The 17,941-nt window shown below is 38.3% G+C and overlaps 2 protein-coding genes across 3 annotated transcripts; both read left to right on the top strand.

Annotated features, from left to right (window-relative positions):
- The first annotated feature begins 3,271 nt into the window (after positions 1–3,271).
- Positions 3,272–8,580, top strand: trub2 (TruB pseudouridine (psi) synthase family member 2). The gene is given in 9 exon segments (XM_034138508.1): positions 3,272–3,555; positions 4,112–4,246; positions 5,967–6,101; positions 6,922–6,996; positions 7,078–7,139; positions 7,224–7,305; positions 7,640–7,849; positions 7,947–8,145; positions 8,147–8,580. Coding segments are annotated over 9 exon segments (1,113 nt in total). The 5' UTR covers positions 3,272–3,437; the 3' UTR covers positions 8,244–8,580.
- A 2,660-nt stretch (positions 8,581–11,240) lies between these two features.
- On the top strand, positions 11,241–17,857 carry LOC117489578 (high-affinity choline transporter 1-like). 2 transcript variants are annotated; one of them, XM_034138973.1, is made up of 9 exons: positions 11,241–12,029; positions 12,143–12,256; positions 13,102–13,257; positions 14,180–14,328; positions 14,418–14,561; positions 14,947–15,100; positions 16,781–16,995; positions 17,076–17,207; positions 17,353–17,547. In XM_034138973.1, the coding sequence occupies exons 1-9, from the start codon at positions 11,846–11,848 to the stop codon at positions 17,422–17,424; spliced, it is 1,320 nt and encodes a 439-aa protein (XP_033994864.1). In that variant the 5' UTR covers positions 11,241–11,845; the 3' UTR covers positions 17,425–17,547. The 2 variants fall into 2 exon arrangements, with proteins under 2 accessions (XP_033994864.1, XP_033994863.1); XM_034138972.1 differs by having other exon boundaries at positions 17,076–17,857.
- The last annotated feature ends 84 nt before the right edge of the window (positions 17,858–17,941 follow it).

Here is a 17,941-nt window from a genome sequence, read left to right as displayed (position 1 = left end):
GAGGAAAATAGAGAGGGTTGTGTTTTCTGACACTTGGTGAGTTCCCTGGAACAACGGGGACACATATTCATGTATAAAAGACGTACAAAAGTGCATTTTGCATGATAGGTCCCCTTTAAGCTATATATGCAAATTATTTAAAGGTACTACATAAATGTATTAGAGTATATACCATATTTACCTCTGAATTAATAGTGGAGTAGAATTACAAAGCAGCATAAAATGGAAATGCTCAAGTAAAGTACCTCAAAATTGTACTTAGTTTCTTATCACCACTGCACCTCAGTATATTTCCATACATCTTAACCAACATTTATGCAAGAGAGTGGACAGAACAACCTGATCTTTTCAAATGAAAACTTTTATACTTAAGAAAAAACAATAAAGAAACAAGGTAAATAACAATAAAATGAAATCTGTGGGATCTGGATTTAAAGCTGCTGTTTTTAGCAGACGGACCAGTCCAACAGTTCATCGAGCAGAGATTGCTGGGGGCCATGGCTCTTGAAGGCGATGTATTCTTCGCGTTGAGCGTCTGCTTTCAGCCGGCGTTTCTCCCGCTTCTTCTCATGGTTCTGCTGGTACTTTCCAACCCAGTGTCCAACTGAGAGTCTGTCCTTCTGCATGGACTGAAGGGTCTCTTTGACCTCAGCTGTTTTTCCTTCAGATAAAAGAAGATACAAAGTTTACTTGCATGTTAATAAAAAATGTGACACAAGGCCACAGTAGGAATATGACACAAACTATGGAGTATCGGATTACATGTGACAGATTATTGTTAGAAAATTGAGATAACAAACAGGATCACAAATGTACAATACATTTAGAAATAAAGATCGATATATTATTGGTCGACGTACTGAAATAATTGTCTTCATTGTTCATATTTAGGCTACTTTAATTCTCCTTTATTTTAAAAACATTTATTTTTGAATGCAGTAGGTAGACACCTGATTTTTTTAAACAAAAATACATTCTATGCTTTTGATTTATGTATTAAGCATTAACAGCATTTGTGAACCCTAACTGTTACTACATTTTCTATATGAAATATCTTGGTTTCTCTTTTCTAAGGTTACATTGTTACATACAATTAAGTAAAAATCATCTTATTGTTGTTTATTTTCTCTTGTTTTTATTTGCATTGCACTTCATATTGACGTAATCCAAAAGTAACGGAAAGTAATCAGGTTAAATTACTTTTGTATTTTGATACTCAGATTAAGGATGTGTAACTAGTTATTGTAACGGATTACATTTTTAATTAACCCTCCCAACCCTGATGATACATACCATCAGATTTTCGGTTTGGTTTCGAAGGAAGGAGGAGATAGTTGGAGTTATCAGTGACATGCTCAGTCTCCACTTTTTCCTCTGCACGCCAGTTTTTGTAGACACTTTTATTGTTCAATGCATTTTTACTAAAGAAAAAACAATAAAGAAAACAAAGAAACAAGGTAAATAACAATAACAATAAAACAAATCTGTAAGATCTGGATTTAAAGCTGCTGTTTTTAGCAGACGGACCAATCCAACAGTTGATCGAGCAGAGATTGCTGGGGGCCATGCCTCTTGAAGGCGATGTATTTGGTGTGTTGAGCCTCTGCTTTCAGCCGGCGTTTCTCCCACTTCTTCTTCTGGTTCTGCTGGTACTTTCCAACCCAGTGTCCAACTGAGAGTCTGTCCTTCTGCATGGACTGCAGGGTCTCTTTGACCTCAGCTGTTTTTCCTTCAGATAAAAGAAGATACAAAGTTTACTTGCATGTTAATAAAAAATGTGACACAAGGCCACGGTAGAGGAATATGACACAAGCTATGGAGTATCGGATTACATGTGACAGATCATTGTTAGAAAATTGAGATAATCACAAATGTACAATACATTTAGAAATAAAGATCGATATATTATAGGTCGACGTACTGAAATAATTGTCTTCATTGTTCATATTTAGGCTACTTTAATTCTCCTTTACTTTAAAAACATTTATTTTTGAATGCAGTAGGTAGACACCTGATTTTTTAAAACAAAAATACATTCTATGCTTTTGATTTATGTATTAAAGGTGGGGTAGGTCATTTCGGAGAAACCAGCTCGAGTGCGCTAGAATTTGAAAATACACAACCGGAGAAAATCTGCCACTTCCTTACAGAGCCCCTCCTCCAACACACACGAACGCGCACATGACCAATGAGGGCACGAGATAAGTTTGTGCACAGATGGAAGGCTGACAGGCTGGTAGGCCATCCAGTTATTTTAGCCGGGCCGTAGTACTGCTTTTTACAGTACTACGGCTTCCACAGATTTTTTTATGGATTTTTTGTCAAAGCACTTAAGATATTCATTGCTATCGGGATATTAAGAGCATTCCATGGAATATAACAAAAAGTGTATCTCGAGCCGGTTTCTCAAACTTACCTACCCCACCTTTAAGTCCCTGTTTGACATTTTTTTGTTTCTTTCTGAAGTTGTTTTGAGTTTATTTGATTTTTTTTAATAATTATTCTCATTTTGACCCCTGTTCTGGTTGCTAAATGTCCCTTTATGTAACGTTTTGCAGGTGAACGGGCCAAAAGTGTCACTGTCCCCCTGGTCTGTACCCCGCAGGTCCAATCAATTATCCGTCATAATCCAATATATTGCAAGGAAACTCAGCTTCAGACAGTCCCCAGGTAATGATACTCCTTGACTTTACCCCTAATGCCACGCTGGGGTTGACATCTTGGGGTTTTAATTAAATATAGTGATGAATATCAAATGGATCAATGACATTTAGTATAAATAGTCCACCATAAAACATACATGTTGTTGGAGATGCATTTGACTACATTAACATCATGGTTATTCAGCTGTGTGTGTGTGTGTGTGTGTGTGTGTGTGTGTGTGTGTGTGTGTGTGTGTGTGTGTGTGTGTGTGTGTGTGTGTGTGTGTGTGTGTGTGTGTGTGTGTGTGTGTGTGTGTGGTAAGGTAAGCGTTGAACCAAAAAGTCTCACTGTAAAATATACAGCAGATAGCTTCTGCCATTGGCTTGAGTTATGGCTCCTTCGAAGTCAATTCCTTTGTATAACTTTCAATCAACCTTCCCAAAAAATAGTCAACTATATTCTGCCTTTCCTATTTCCTCCTACTCAATATAAAGCCGTTCATTATTTATCCTGGTGTTTTCATTTCACACGGCTTGTCGTCAGCTTGTCGTACAGTTCTGCCAGTTATACCTCCAGTACCGCAGGGGGCAGTGTGTTCAGAGAGAGCTAACTAAACATAAGTAATACATTTGAAAGACATCTACGCATGCGCTAAGGTTACCATGCAATGCATGTAGTAAAGTCAAATGGAGCAAAATCAACCGAAAAGTAACTACTTTTATCCGTGAAAAAGCCTCAAGGTTACCCTAGTTCTATATCTTTAGAGACCGGGATAACCTGATGTTATTAACATAATGGCAACTCCAGCTATTCGGATGTTTCGGAAAATAGAGGGTTTGTTTTGTGTTTACAAACCCGCTGGTGTCCACTGGAAACAAGTACGTGATAGCATCGAGACAAGTCTTCTAAAAGGTGAGGATAACGCATCCTGAAAAACGTAGTCCATCAAACACACTAACAATTGTATATGTCTGCTGTTAGGAATGATACAGTTTATTACAGATGAACAATTAACAACAAGTGACTCAGCCTTGTCTTTAACCTTGACCAACAGAGATGATTGGACACTTTTCTCTCAGCTTTACTCTCATGGGAAAGTCCTTTTCTCATTTATTGTGTGTCTACTCGTTCCTTTTGAACTCAAAATGATTTTGAATCTGGCAGAACTGTAATTTCTTGGTCCCTATTACAGAAAGTTTGTTGTTATTTTTGAATTTAGAGTCTAACAACAATGAAGTAGATAACTTGATGTTTTATATAGGCCAACTGCATTTCAGTTTCTCATAAAAACATGTTTTTTTGTTGTCTTTAAATCATGTATAAACAAAACAAGCTTTACAAACTTCTGAACTCTTGAGAAACATCTTGTACTTCATTGACCAATGATTTTAATTGGTATTCAATTGAGCTTTTTTCACTTTTTTAAGCTGTTGTCTTTTTGTATTGTCTCTCAACTCTCTCTCTCTAGGATTGAATGCTACACCGTCCCAGCCACTTCCTACGGAGGTGCGCTTCTTGGCACTCCCAGTCAGTGAGGCTGAAGCACCCAAAGGACTCGCCCTGTCTGCAGCCTCTGTGCCAGTACTGTCCAAGCATCCTCTGGGTACGTGTGTCCACTTGACCTCCCGGGTCAACTGGGTTAATTCAAATCAACACACAAGTATTATAGGTTAATTATAGGTTAAAGGTAGGCAGGGTGCGTACGGGTGCTGGAAATCCTTGAAAATGCTTGAAATTGTACGAGGTGTTTTCAAGGTTTGAAAAGTGCTTGAATTTTGGGAATGGTGCTTGAATTTGGGATAAAGTGCTTGAAATTGTAAATGCTTTACTTTGCTTTTTAGATTAAAAGAAAATAAAGAAGTCGGAGCGCGCTTAATTACTTCGCTTTTACATAAAACAGCTCCGCTCCGGCCTTCCCGCGCAATGCGCGTGACCGGCAAGTGTTTTTGTTACGTGTGTGACCTGGGCATTCTGATGAGAGTGATAGATGACAGTATGCCAGGAGGTTGCCGTTTCAACGAGCGTTGGCTAGCAGAAGACAAATACAAGCCATGGCTAAGACGAGGGTCAAGCGAAGCCCAAGAGTAGCCTCCTGCAAAGTGTGCAACAATAACGATGCGAGAGTCTGCGCTGACGAGCCACACACCACACGAAAGGTACGCCGTAGTAGAGCATTTTAGATTAGGCTATCGTTGCATGTAAAATACATGACACTTTTCTCTGTGCGCGGCAAAACAAGCTCGCCAAAATGGCTTCACTAGTCTGGCAGTATTTTAAGTGTCCGAAAATGACAATAAAATAGCGGTATGCAACGTGTGTGTGAAGCAGAAGTCCTGCAGCTCCACCCGCTGTGACGGACCGGTGAGCGGAGCGAAACACACACTAAGAGTTAGACCTAACACACTTAGCTATTTTATCTACCTCTGGAACAAGCTAAACTAGTTATAAATATATTTATTCTTCACTGTTGGGTCACTCATTACTGGATCAGTGCCCACTCGATCGGATCGGTATCGGCCGATACTGATTCCGGCGATCGGCCCCAAAATTGGCGATCGGAGCATCCCTAAATATTATATATGATATGTTTTATAATGATTGATCATTAAAGTGTTCTCAAAGCTGGTAAAGGTGCAGCTAGTTTGAATGACTTTGTATACTGCAGGGTAGCTTGTGAATTTACTCCAGGAGGAACTAAAGTCTGATTTAACACTTGATTATATTTCACATCATTCATCCACATCTGTGAAGTAACTAAAGGTATTAAATACATGTACTGGAGGAAAAGTACACCATTTACCTCTGACTTGTGTTTACTGCCAACCTAAAAGTACCTCAAAAATAGTAATCAATAATGTATTGAAAAGTTATTTGGCTGACTGTTTTATATTGGCTCAGCCAGGTTATATGGGATGCCCAGTCTACGTACAGATGGGTCACACATTTTGAAATATTAAACTAGGTTTCTTTTCTTTAATTTTTCATCCTCGTGTAGAATGCTATTATGAAACACACATTTGGTTGTTTATAGCATAAAGAACATCTGATTTAATGTGAGGTAGGGAAATAATCATTTGAGTATAAGTATGTGTATATAAATATGTAATTTACAACAGCTGTAAGATGCTTGAAAAGCTTGAAAATGCACCTTGAAAATGCTTAAAGTGCTTGAATTTGACTTTGGAAAAGGTGTAAGAACCCTGGGTAGGGTAGGTAAGTTTGAGAAACCGGCTCGAGATACACTTTTAATTGGTATTCAATTGAGCTTTTTTCACTTTTTTAAGCTGTTGTCTTTTTGTATTGTCTCTCAACTCTCTCTCTAGGATTGAATGCTACACCGTCCCAGCCACTTCCTACGGAGGTGCGCTTCTTGGCACTCCCAGTCAGTGAGGCTGAAGCACCCAAAGGACTCACCCTGTCTGCAGTCTCTGTGCCAGTACTGTCCAAGCATCCTCTGGGTACGTGTGTCCACTTGACCTCCCGGGTCAACTGGGTTAATTCAAATCAACACACAAGTATTATAGGTTAATTATAGGTTAAAGGTAGGGTAGGTAAGTTTGAGAAACCGGCTCGAGATACACTTTCTGTTATATTCCATGGAATGCTCTTAACATCCCGATAGCAATGAATATCTTAAGTGCTTTGACAAAAAATCCATAAAAAAATGTCATATGTGGAAGCCGTAGTACTGTAAAAAGTACGACCAATCATTTTAGCCGGCCCGGCTAAAATAACTGGATGGCCTACCTGCCTGTCAGCCTTCCATCTGTGCACACACTTATCTCGTGCCCTCATTGGTCATGTGCACGTTCGTGTGTGTTGGAGGAGGGGCTCTGTAAGGAAGTGGCAGATTTTCTCCGGTTGTGTATTTTCAAATTCTAGCGATCTCGAGCCGGTTTCTCAAACTTACCTACCCTACCTTTAATGCTGTCTGCTCTCAAATAATTTATATTTCTCACTACAGTGCTCCCAAAAAACACTGTGTTTATATTTACAAACTCAGCCTTTGTAGTTTACTTACTCACTAATCTTAATTTGATTTTAGTATAAATCACGACTTGGTTAAAAGTATCTTCTGCTAGGGAGCTGGGTTTCTGATTATAATCTGCTTTCCTACCTTAATGCTGGTCCGAATAAAGTCTGTAACTCAACAGGGAGATGTCATTTTTGTCATCACATTTTACCCATTCCCCCCTGTTCATTTAAAAACAAACCATAGAGACTGGCCTGATGGCTCATTAGTGACTTGAGTAAATGTGTTTCTTCTGTGTGTGTTAGTGATTGGACCTGAATTTCAGAATATAAAAGTTGGAGTAGGACATCGCCTGGATACATCCTCTTCTGGCGTTCTGGGTATGATTTAATCTGTTTCAGATCATGTTATATTTAATATATGACATCTCTCAAAGTATTCCTTCCTTTTTTTAACTTCAGTTCTTGCTGTTGGTAATGGAAACAAGGCCCTGAATAATCTCTTCAATACACGAGTCACAAGGGTAATTTATCATTTCTGCTGGTTTTACATCAGATGCAATACAGATACTATATACACAGGTTTAATGTTGTCTGATGTGTTTCAGGATTACACGTTGGAGGGGGAATTTGGGACTGCAACAGATGATTTCTCTCACACAGGCAGGATTGTGGAAAGATCAACATACGGTAGGATAACTGAATTTTCCCTGTACGGTTTCAGTTTCAATAGTAAATGTACGTTACATACCGAGATATAGTTTAAGATCATTACAAGTGAGAAGGTGTTGAATACAATTTTCCATCAGCCAATCGCCCTGTAGTATGTTACTGTGAAGCATTTTATGATTACCAGTTGATATATTTCGAGCATTATATAGTGGCCTTTCCTTTGTGTAATTTCCACCTTTTGAATGTAGGAGATGTCATGTTTTAATCACTGGCCAAACAAAACTAAAGGTGATTGCATCAATTATTGTGCGTTTGACTATATCTGACTCTAAAATATTGTTGCTTTCAACAGGTCACATCACAAAGGATAAGCTGGAAAGAGTCTTGGCGATGCTACAGGGAGCCAATCAAAAGGCCTTGTTATTGTATTCAAACGTAGACATGCGTTCGCAGGAAGCCTATGAGATGGCTGTGCAAGGTTTACTTGGTCCAGATGGGAAATCGCTGCCTATTCTGACAGGCTTACGCTGCATTCACTTCGAGCCCCCCAACTTCACTTTAGGTAAATGCCATTTAATTTGACACAACAAATCTAATTTCACAATTGTAAATATGCAAATAATTTAAATACTAACTAATAGTTTTCCCTGTTCTTACAGAGGTGCAGTGTATTAATGAAACTCAGAAATATTTGCGCAAAGTTGTGCATGAGATAGGACTGGAGCTGCGCAGCACAGCAGTGTGTAGGGGAGTTAGGCGGACCAGAGACGGCTCCTTCACCCTGCTGGATGCGCTGACCCGGCACCACTGGGCGGCTTCTGATGTTATACAGGCCATCGGGAAAAAACGCTCCTCTAAAAAAAAAATCAAAAACACAGACCAAGGACTCGCCGTTGCAACTATCAGAAGAGAGTACGACAGTCAACCAAATGAAACCAGTGAGGGAGCAACAGTAGAAGAAAAAATAACCTGTTGCTGTGAGCAGCAGGTTATGCAAGTCAAATAACTGCTTCACTGTGACTCTATGAGCCTGGCCTTCAGCCTTCAGTAGGAAAGAGATATGAAAGACCACAGATCCTGGTTCCTAAAAGAAGTAGTAAATTGGACATAATAACTCATTACACTATGCTTTTGTTTAACATTCAAATGTCCATCCATCTACAGACACACTTGCTGGATCTCAAATATGAACTGTCTAATATTTTCACCATTGTTAAGTGTAAGTTATTCCCAAATTGCATTTGCTTTATTTTTGTCATGAAATAAATAATAAAAATAATTATTTGACTAACATTTTTAAAATATTTTGTTCGGTTATGATATTGTTTGATAACTTGAGCTTATGTCTGTAGACGAGATATACAACTTTGTATTTTTACAAAGTCGTTGGTGCCATGAAAATATGCATTTTTATAACAAGTGAAGTTAAAAAGACACTCGTGATCAGAACACAATGTCATTCCTTTAGAAAACATTATTTTAAATCAGCCTATGGCAAATGTTGACACAACCTGGTCATATCCTGATCTAATTTTGAACAACCTCCTGCTGTGGTTGAGTGTCTCAGAAAAACAAAGTAAAATCAACAGGCAACTAACAGCCGGCTTTCCCAATGTCAACAATATTTCATCTGTAGTAAAGGAGAAAGAAATGATGACCCCAATAGCAACTTTAACTGTTCACTAGGCCGGTTTAAAATACAAAATCTACATGTGGCATTTGTTTTTGTCCATAACCTCCCCATAACATTTAGGTGGTTTACTGGATTTTCTTATTTTTATTAAATAAAATCAAAATAGGTATAAGTTTTCTTGAAAAAAGTTGAAATTAAATTATAATTATAGTATTCTTCATTTCTGTTCTTATACAGTTACATATTTAGCTTGTTAAGCTGACCTGCTGTGCAATCAAAGGTCTGTTACTTGCAGAAGCAATTCATGGAATATTTCTAATTGAACGCCTACATGTCTGCATGTAATTAGTACCAAACTATATTGTTCTTTAAATTAAATGTATTTAAATTAAATTATTTTGAATATATTCTGAATAACTTCCTGGTGAAAAGAAGGAAAGTAGGGCTGTCGTGTCTTCTGATTACTGCAAGTTACAAGGTTTAAATGTTCCAGTCTAAAAGTGAATTATCTGATTAAATGGCAGCAACAAGATGTATTCTCCTGGAGGGTCCTGTAACCAGTGAAGTCAAAACCAATTACTAATATCGGATTTGGTGCTGGCTCAGCATTTGTTACCTACAAAAACGCTCTTTTGGGTTATGAGGTTATTGCAGTGGCGCCATTGTTGGCATGTTCTTCAAACCAAAGAAGGACTTGTTGTTCCTGCAGGAACAGTGTTGTCATTGTCAGCCTGGAAACACAAAATGTATCCTGAGGACACAAATGAACTTCGTGAACATGCGGTCCTCATTCTGGGGATTTTATTATGCATGAGGCATGACATAAGCACATTGATTTAAGATATTAAGCCATGCACATTTTAGGGAGAAACAAAAACACTACAAAATAATCAAATAATGATTTTACAACATCTGTTTTTAATTATAGAGGCATGACATGTATTTTTGGTTATCTGGAAGCTGTGCCTAATGCAATGCTGCCAACAAAGTGTATGTAAACAGGTTGTATGTACACATAAAATCAATCATCCATAACCTTAATGTAATCATTAAATAACACTGTTATATTATTACAGCTACAACGATGAAGAAACTCAGGCAAGTTGCTTAACACTGTAATACGTGACAAAAAGTAAAAATGTATAAAAGTAATCCTAATTTTAGTGGATGCTTATTTGTTAATATCAATAACCTATTTGTAACTTCAAGTGGTAAATTGGCTGTAAATCAGGAAGTACTGGGTTTTTATGATCAGTATCCTAACCATGAACTAAACACGACTCCCATAGTTTGCCGTGGGAAACAAACAAAGAACAGTGAAACTAAGCAAGAATCTGAAAGTACAAACGGACGCAGGTGAAAACCTCAACTTCAAACCACTGAGAGCTTAACACAGAGGCTGTTAGGACGGGTTTCTCTCTAGTTTCCTTCACAACATGTGTAGCACAGCATACTATCTCTACCATCTTTACCATTGGCAATCAAGTGGGGTAAAATAAGTACATTTACTCAAGTACTGTACTTAAGTACACTTTTGAGGTAGTTGTACTTTACTTGAGTATTTAAATGTTTTATTTTTAAATGTATATATAATATACATAATTAAAGCTGATGCTCTATTCGTATCCATGACTTAGTGAAGGCAAATACACTGAAAAAACTGAAACCTTGACTTTAATTCAATGTATTGTGTCAACAGATTTCAACAGGTGAAATGTGTTGACATAATACATGGTCAACGTTTCAGTTTTGTCATTGAAAATAAAGTGGCTTGATTAGGCTACAGCAGGGGTGTCCAAACTACGGCCTGGAAGCCAACTGCGGCCCGTGGTCCATTTTTTATTGGCCCACAGCAAATTCGAAAGGTATAATGGAATATGGCCCACACATAAAATTTGTGCTTCTCTTATATCTTACTTTTTAAATATGTACAGTTATATCATATAATATGAATGTGTTAATAAGCGCAATTTCCAATAAAATTCAGTCGAAAATTTGAAAACATTTTCAAACAAATCTTAATTGATAAAAAAAGGTCAGTAATTAAGTACCCCTCCTAATTCCCCTTGAAAATCCTTCTATTATGAATGATGCAAGTTTTGTGACCCTGCACCCATTGAAAACAAATTTGATCTGTGACTTTTTCTACTTTATTTCACATAACAAGTGCGGAAGGAATAGACATGTAGGAATTTATAAATTCTTCGTTTACTTTTACTTTTTTCCTATACAGTATCTTTTTTGTAAAAGAGTTTGAAACACATTGCTGTTTTTAAATTCGAAATAATGTAAAAGAAAACAACAAGAAATTAAATGAGCATTTTTTTCATGGCATTGTTTTTTAGCTTTGTGTCTAAAGCCTCTGTTGTACAGATTTATAACTGACCCTATCTCATTTGTTCCGTGTGTTTGACACATAGAAGGACGATTTTGGAAGTAGCAACTGAATTTCACAGACGTCAGAAAGTCCACCGCCCTAATTTGAATTAAGACAAGATGACTACATTGAGTCATCACAGAAGAATTTCAAGGACACTTTTGTATGCCAGAAAGGGTGCATGTACTTGCATAACATTTTTAATTTATCTGCATAATAAGAGGAAAACCTATCTCCAAAAATCAAGACAATTATCATCTGTAGTTTTTGGCATTGGCAGTTGGGTTTGAGTTGTTCTGGTTCCACACATTTTAATCTTAAATTACCTTTTTCTATCTGGTCTTGACTGTAAAAGGGAGGTTTAGTACAAGACGTCAACGATGACCTTGACTATAGCTGCCTGTGACTTTTTAAATGTATCATATCCCATTACAGTTCTCTGTTTAATTTACTGCATGCATCCCTTCATTCCTTGTCTTCAGCTCGGCATGTCTTGATAACCCTCGTGCGCTTTCCTTGAGTTTGTCGCCACCAGAAAACCCTCCACCATGGCCGTCCATATACCAGGCCTGATAATGATGTTCCTCTTCTACCTTCTGGTGTTGGGAATCGGTATCTGGGCATCCATTAAATCAAAGAAGATGGAGAAAAACACACACAGTGGACAGCTGGAAGTTTCTTTTCTGGCTAACCGGAAGGTAGGCTTGGCAATGGGAGTCTTCACAATGACGGGTGAGTATTGAAAGAGCAGAAACATAATTCACTATTCAAACTAGATCTTCATGAATAGATTACCCAAATGTATGGAAGTTCTGCATGTCTGTGATGTGTATTCCCTACTGCAGCTACTTGGGTTGGAGGTGCCTTTATCATTGGAGTTGCAGAGTCGGTTTATGACCCCACAAAGGGACTCATCTGGGCTCTTATTCCTCTGCAAATGTCAGTTTCCTTTATTATTGGTAAGATCTTAAAAATATCATTCAAATCCCCAATTCAAGAGCTTATAAAAAAGACTATGGGTCTGATGGCTTTTCTAAAATATCTTAACCTTGGCCTTACTCAAGATACTGTATTATGCAATACAGAAAAACCTAAAATGGTCTTAATATTAACAAACTCCTAAATGTAAATGTTCTTACATGTTTTTGTAAGCAATAAAGGAAGGACTCATTTAATATTCCATAATAATATCATACTTTCAAAACAGCCATGGTTCATGATGGGTACTTTTCCATTTGATACTTTAAGTACATTTAAGTGGCAATACTTCTATACTTCTACTTAAGTAACATTTTGAATTCAGGACATTTACTTGTAATTAAGTATTTCAGACCAAAGTATGTAAGTACCAGTAAGTTTGAGAAACCGGCTCGAGATCGCTAGAATTTGAAAATACACAACCGGAGAAAATCTGCCACTTCCTTATAGGGCCCCTCCTCCGACACACACAAACGCGCACATGACCAATGAGGGCACAAGATAAGCTTGTGCACAGATGGAAGGCTGACAGGCAGGTAGGCCATCCAGTACCACGGCTTCCACAGATGACATTTTTTTATGGATTTTTTGTCAAAGCACTTAAGATATTCATTGCTATCGAGATGTTAAGAGCATTCCTTGGAATATAACAAAAAGTGTATCTCGAGCCGGTTTCTCAAACTTACCTACCCCACCTTTAATGTAAAGGAACTTCTTCCACAAAAAAATAAAGACAAAGAAGCATCAGGCACAACATACTAAAAGCAAGATTCTTGAACTAAATGATAACTGTTTGCACCACTATGCTTGCTGTGTCTTTTTAAAGGTGGACTGTTCTTTGCAAAGCCAATGCGGGAAAATAACTACATCACCATGATGGATCCATTTCAGAGGAAGTATGGGAAAACTCTGACCGCAGTTCTTGCCATTATTCCTTTCATCAGTGAATTGATGTGGGTTCCAGTCACATTGATCTCCTTGGGTAACATGAACACATTTATATCCAAAGGTTCTAATCAAGTGTTGTCAAATGTGAAGGTCACCTATTATACAAAATCACATTTTTCATGCATTTATACATACACACTGTGTTAACGGCCCGTCCACACGGCGGCGTGCGTTGAAGCTTCAGCGCTTCTGCCCATTCACTTTGAATGGGGTGATGTCACGCTTTGCCGAACTGCATTGTGGTCGCGTCGCTTCGCGTTGCTCGCTTCAAAAGTAGAGCAATGTTCTACTTTTGAAGCTTCGACGGAAGCGTCGGCCAATCAAATCATATGCCAGTACAAGCTCTAGCCAATCAAACCGCGTGCTTGTGTGTCCGGGGCGGGAGATTCATGTGATTGGTTGTTGGTCGTGCTTCAGACACGCCCGCCGGCAAGCTTCAACGCACGCCGCCGTGTGGACGTACCGTAAGAGATTCTGAAAGTTTCAGGAAAAAACTATTCTCTCTCTTTTTGTCCTGATACATTTTTATAAAAACCTGTCTGAAAATGAGCTGATAAGATTTTGGCCACTTTATGATGTCACAATGTTTGGTGAAAAGAATGAGTTGTGCATCCATTGGCCAATAACCAACCAAGGTACAGTAACACCCGCCCACCTTATCACCTGAATCTCCTCCTAGAGCACCATTCAGTTTTTTCAAACCAAACATCTCTCAGAGGGGCGTTGGGAGTGGCTCCTTATTTTCATTTAAAGCTACAGATACAGAATCACTTTTGAAACAGGGCTGAAACAGAGGGGATTATGGGATGCTACAATGCATGATCCCTTGATATTTCAAGCCAAACACTTCAGATACATGTTTTGTATATATCCGAGGCCTATAATATATTGATGAAAAAGAGTATAAAAGGGGACCTTTAATGTTTAAAGGAGTGTGTTTTGTGTGCCTCCAACAGGGGTCACTGTTAGCATTTTCTCCGATCTACCTTTAAGTCTTTGCATCTGGATCTCCGCTGCAGTAGCCATCACCTACACTCTTCTTGGAGGTCTCTATTCCGTTATTTTCACCGATGTCGTCCAGCTGTCATTGGTATTTTGTAGCTTGGTGAGTTGAACACTAACACAGCAGTTCTTTCCAATACAATGAATGTTTTTCTCTTCAAGGTTTTACTGTATAATTTCCTCTTTTCACAGTGGCTGTGTACCCCCTTTGTTCTGGCTAGTGATGTTTATACTGACATCACTAAAACAGCTTTCAACAACACCTCTCAGGCCTCCTGGATTGGCCACATTGAACCTGACGACGTGTGGAGATGGATTGATAATTTCCTAGCAATGGTAAGGTATATATACATTATATATGTACTTAGTCATACATTCTGGAGTTATAAATGAGCTACATAAAATAAAGAGAATTTGAAAAACCATCAGATAGATATTATTTTTCAAAGCAAAGTATTTTAGTAGTTTTTATGTTTTAAATAATGTCTAGCAGCACTCTTTAAGAACGTACCTTTTTTACTTAGTTTAAGCCCAAATAATAAAGTCATTGATTTGATCAAGATATAGACATGACATAAGTGCATTAGAAGTATGTATGAAGGATGTAGGCGCTGTGTGTTAACATAAGAGAATAATGCATGTAATAAAATAAAGACAGTAACTCTGACTCTGCATTGTTGATTTGCACAAAGAAATTAAGATAACTCATTGTGTCTTCCAGAGTGTTGGAAATCTGGCATTTCAAGACTTCCACCAAAGGATTCTTTCCTCCAGCTCCACGTCTACAGCCAGGATGATCTGTTTTATAGCGGCAGGTGTCGTCCTCGTTATTGGAATTCCACCTGTGCTGATCGGTGCTGTTGCAGCCTCAACAGGTAAATCTCACACACTGGACAGCAGCAGTGCAGTGTTGAATGGGACCATTATTCAGCAGCAATTGACCAATATCGGGGGAAAGGGTCAGGAAAAAGAACCCTGAAAATGAATTGGTTATTGGTAGAAATAACAAGTAAACATTGGCAAGCATACTCACAATATCAATACATCTTCACACAAATATAACTGCACAAAGATAAAGAGTGTTGGGGAGAGATTTTAGCCTTTGTAGCCTTTGAATGCACCTGCCCATTGCCTGAACAAGTTAGATGCCGCCTATCACAGTGCACTGAGATTTGTCACTAATTGTAAAGCACTTACACATCACTGTACACTGTATACCAAGGCAGGTTTGCCATCACTTACTGTACTGAGGCTTAGTCATTGGTACACGTTTATTTATAAAGCTTTGTTGGGTAAACTCCCGTATTACATCTGTTCACTGATAACACAGAGAGTTGCAAGCAGCTATTGTCTGAGATCGCATGATGTAGTGTTGTTAGATGTGCCAAGAGCAAGGACTGTCTTAGGTAAGACAGCTTTTATGTGCGCAGCTCCACTTGCTTGGAACAATCTTCAGCAAGAATTGAAACTGAGCAATCTCATTCCTCTGCATGTTTTTAAAGCTAGGCTAAGTGAAATGCTTTTTGATACCATGGGGTACTTGTAAATGTCGATAACTATGTAAATGTATCCTGTAAATATAATGTATGATGTCCTTTATTGTTTTATGTTTGTTTTATGTTTCATGTGGAACCTAATTGCTGCAGGTCTCCCTTGAAAAAGAGATATATGATCTCAAGGGACCAATCTGGTTAAATAAAGGTTTGAAATGAAATGAAATGTAGACCATTTAAATGCACCAAGACCTTTGTAACACACTGAACCCAAAAAAGCATATTTGGGCCCCTTTTAAACAGCTACTTCCTATCAATATGCGCTTATTGGGATGTTATTAAACTCTTGCTTAATATGTTAATAGTATTTGTAGAATGTTGTTATGCAGAATGATGCATTAATAAGGGTTTTATGAGGACTAATAAAGAGCTAAAATGCTACTTGTTGGGAAAATACGGAATGTACTCTTCCAATATCAGAGTAGCACAGGATAACAAAGGCCCTATGTAGCTGTGTACGTAACCGGATTTATGATCACATAGAAGAAGCTCATGAGACATTGTGTTGAACATACGATAGCTATGTTCCTACGATTAACATGATGACACAGCCCCTAGGGAGATAGACATATGACTGTCATGTTTATTGCTTACGCAGGCCTTAGCTAATCTGAACTAAGCACAGAATACTGCTTTGAACCGGTATTCTGCATATTGTGACTGTAACACCCTCTCTTATATATAAACATGTGAAGGGTCTGGGAACTATTTTGTCCCATGCAGCTCTGTATGTGATCACTACTTCCATTCTTGCAAGGATAATAAATACATGTATCCTGATATTGAAGCGCAAGCCGGTGACGAGTGATATTTTTCCTAACACTACTAATATGCATGCTATTAAGCAAATACTTTATGATTTACATGTGTATCCTAAAATGTTGCCATACAATGTAAGTATACTTTAGTGTTTAGTCACTTTAGTTAAATAGTAAATCATACCAAGATACACTTAAGTGAACCTTCTCAATAGCTTTACAACATCTCTATCTTATGTTGCAGACTGGAACTCCACCACATATGGTTCTCTTTCTCCGTATGAGCGAGGAGAGGCGGCCATGGTGTTGCCCATCATCCTTCTGCATCTTACCCCAACGACCATTTTTGTTGTTGGTATGGGAGCCATCGCCGGTGCTGCAATGTCATCCACCGACTCGTGCCTGTTAGCAGCAACCTCCATCTTCACCACCAACATCTACAAGATCATCAGACATAAGGTACTAAAAAAAAGGTGGAGAGAAAAGTGTGGTCATTCAACATTTTTAACAAAATTAAGATTTGCTTTCTTCTTCTCCAGGCATCGCACAGAGAGCTGCAGTGGGTGATTCGCGTCTCCATAGCGGTGGTAGGGATTGTGGGCACTTCCCTCACCCACCTGGACAGCAGCATCTTGGCGTTCTGGATCCTGAGCTCAGACCTGACTTACACCGTAATGCTCCCTCAACTCATCTGCATCCTCTTCATCAGGGTTTCCAACGGCTACGGGGCCATTACAGGCTATGTCGTTTCTTTTGTGATGAGAGTTCTGTGTGGAGAACCCATGTTCAATCTTCCTGTCATCCTGCATTTCCCAGGTTGCACTTGGAAGGACGGGGTTTACATTCAGCACTGGCCTTTTAAGACTATTTGCATGCTGTCCGCCTTGATCTCCATTGTGATGATTTCCTATGTGGCTTCATTCCTGTTCAACAAGGATATCCTTCCTGAGAGGTGGGACGTGTTCAAGGTGAAACACCAGAAAACACCAACAGATGGCGCCAAAGGGTGCGAAGGAGAAAAGGCTGCTGCTACTAATGAAAATTAACCAATGCTTGAAACAGGTTGCTAATTTTCAATTTCTATTGACTTTATGTCTTGTTTTATTTTTGTAACATTGTTTTTGGTGTAAATAATGTTTTCAAGTTTTCATAATCAAACACCAATCACTTTTTAAGAATGTTTCAGTAATTACTACATTTCCATTCCTTCTGCACTTCGGCTTCCACACATGGGATTATTAATGATGTGTGCATAATTCTGATACACAATAGAGGTGCCAATATATCTGATTTACAAATATTTTTTATTGTATTATTTTGTTATGTTAAATACAATACAAAAAAGTCACAGATCAAAAACATTTTCTAATTGATTGCAGGGTCACAAAATGTGCATAAATCACAT

The sequence above is a fragment of the Trematomus bernacchii genome, unplaced genomic scaffold (genome assembly GCF_902827165.1).
Source record: "Trematomus bernacchii unplaced genomic scaffold, fTreBer1.1, whole genome shotgun sequence".
NCBI lineage: Eukaryota > Metazoa > Chordata > Actinopteri > Perciformes > Nototheniidae > Trematomus > Trematomus bernacchii.
This window is presented reverse-complemented; position numbering and strand designations above follow the sequence as displayed.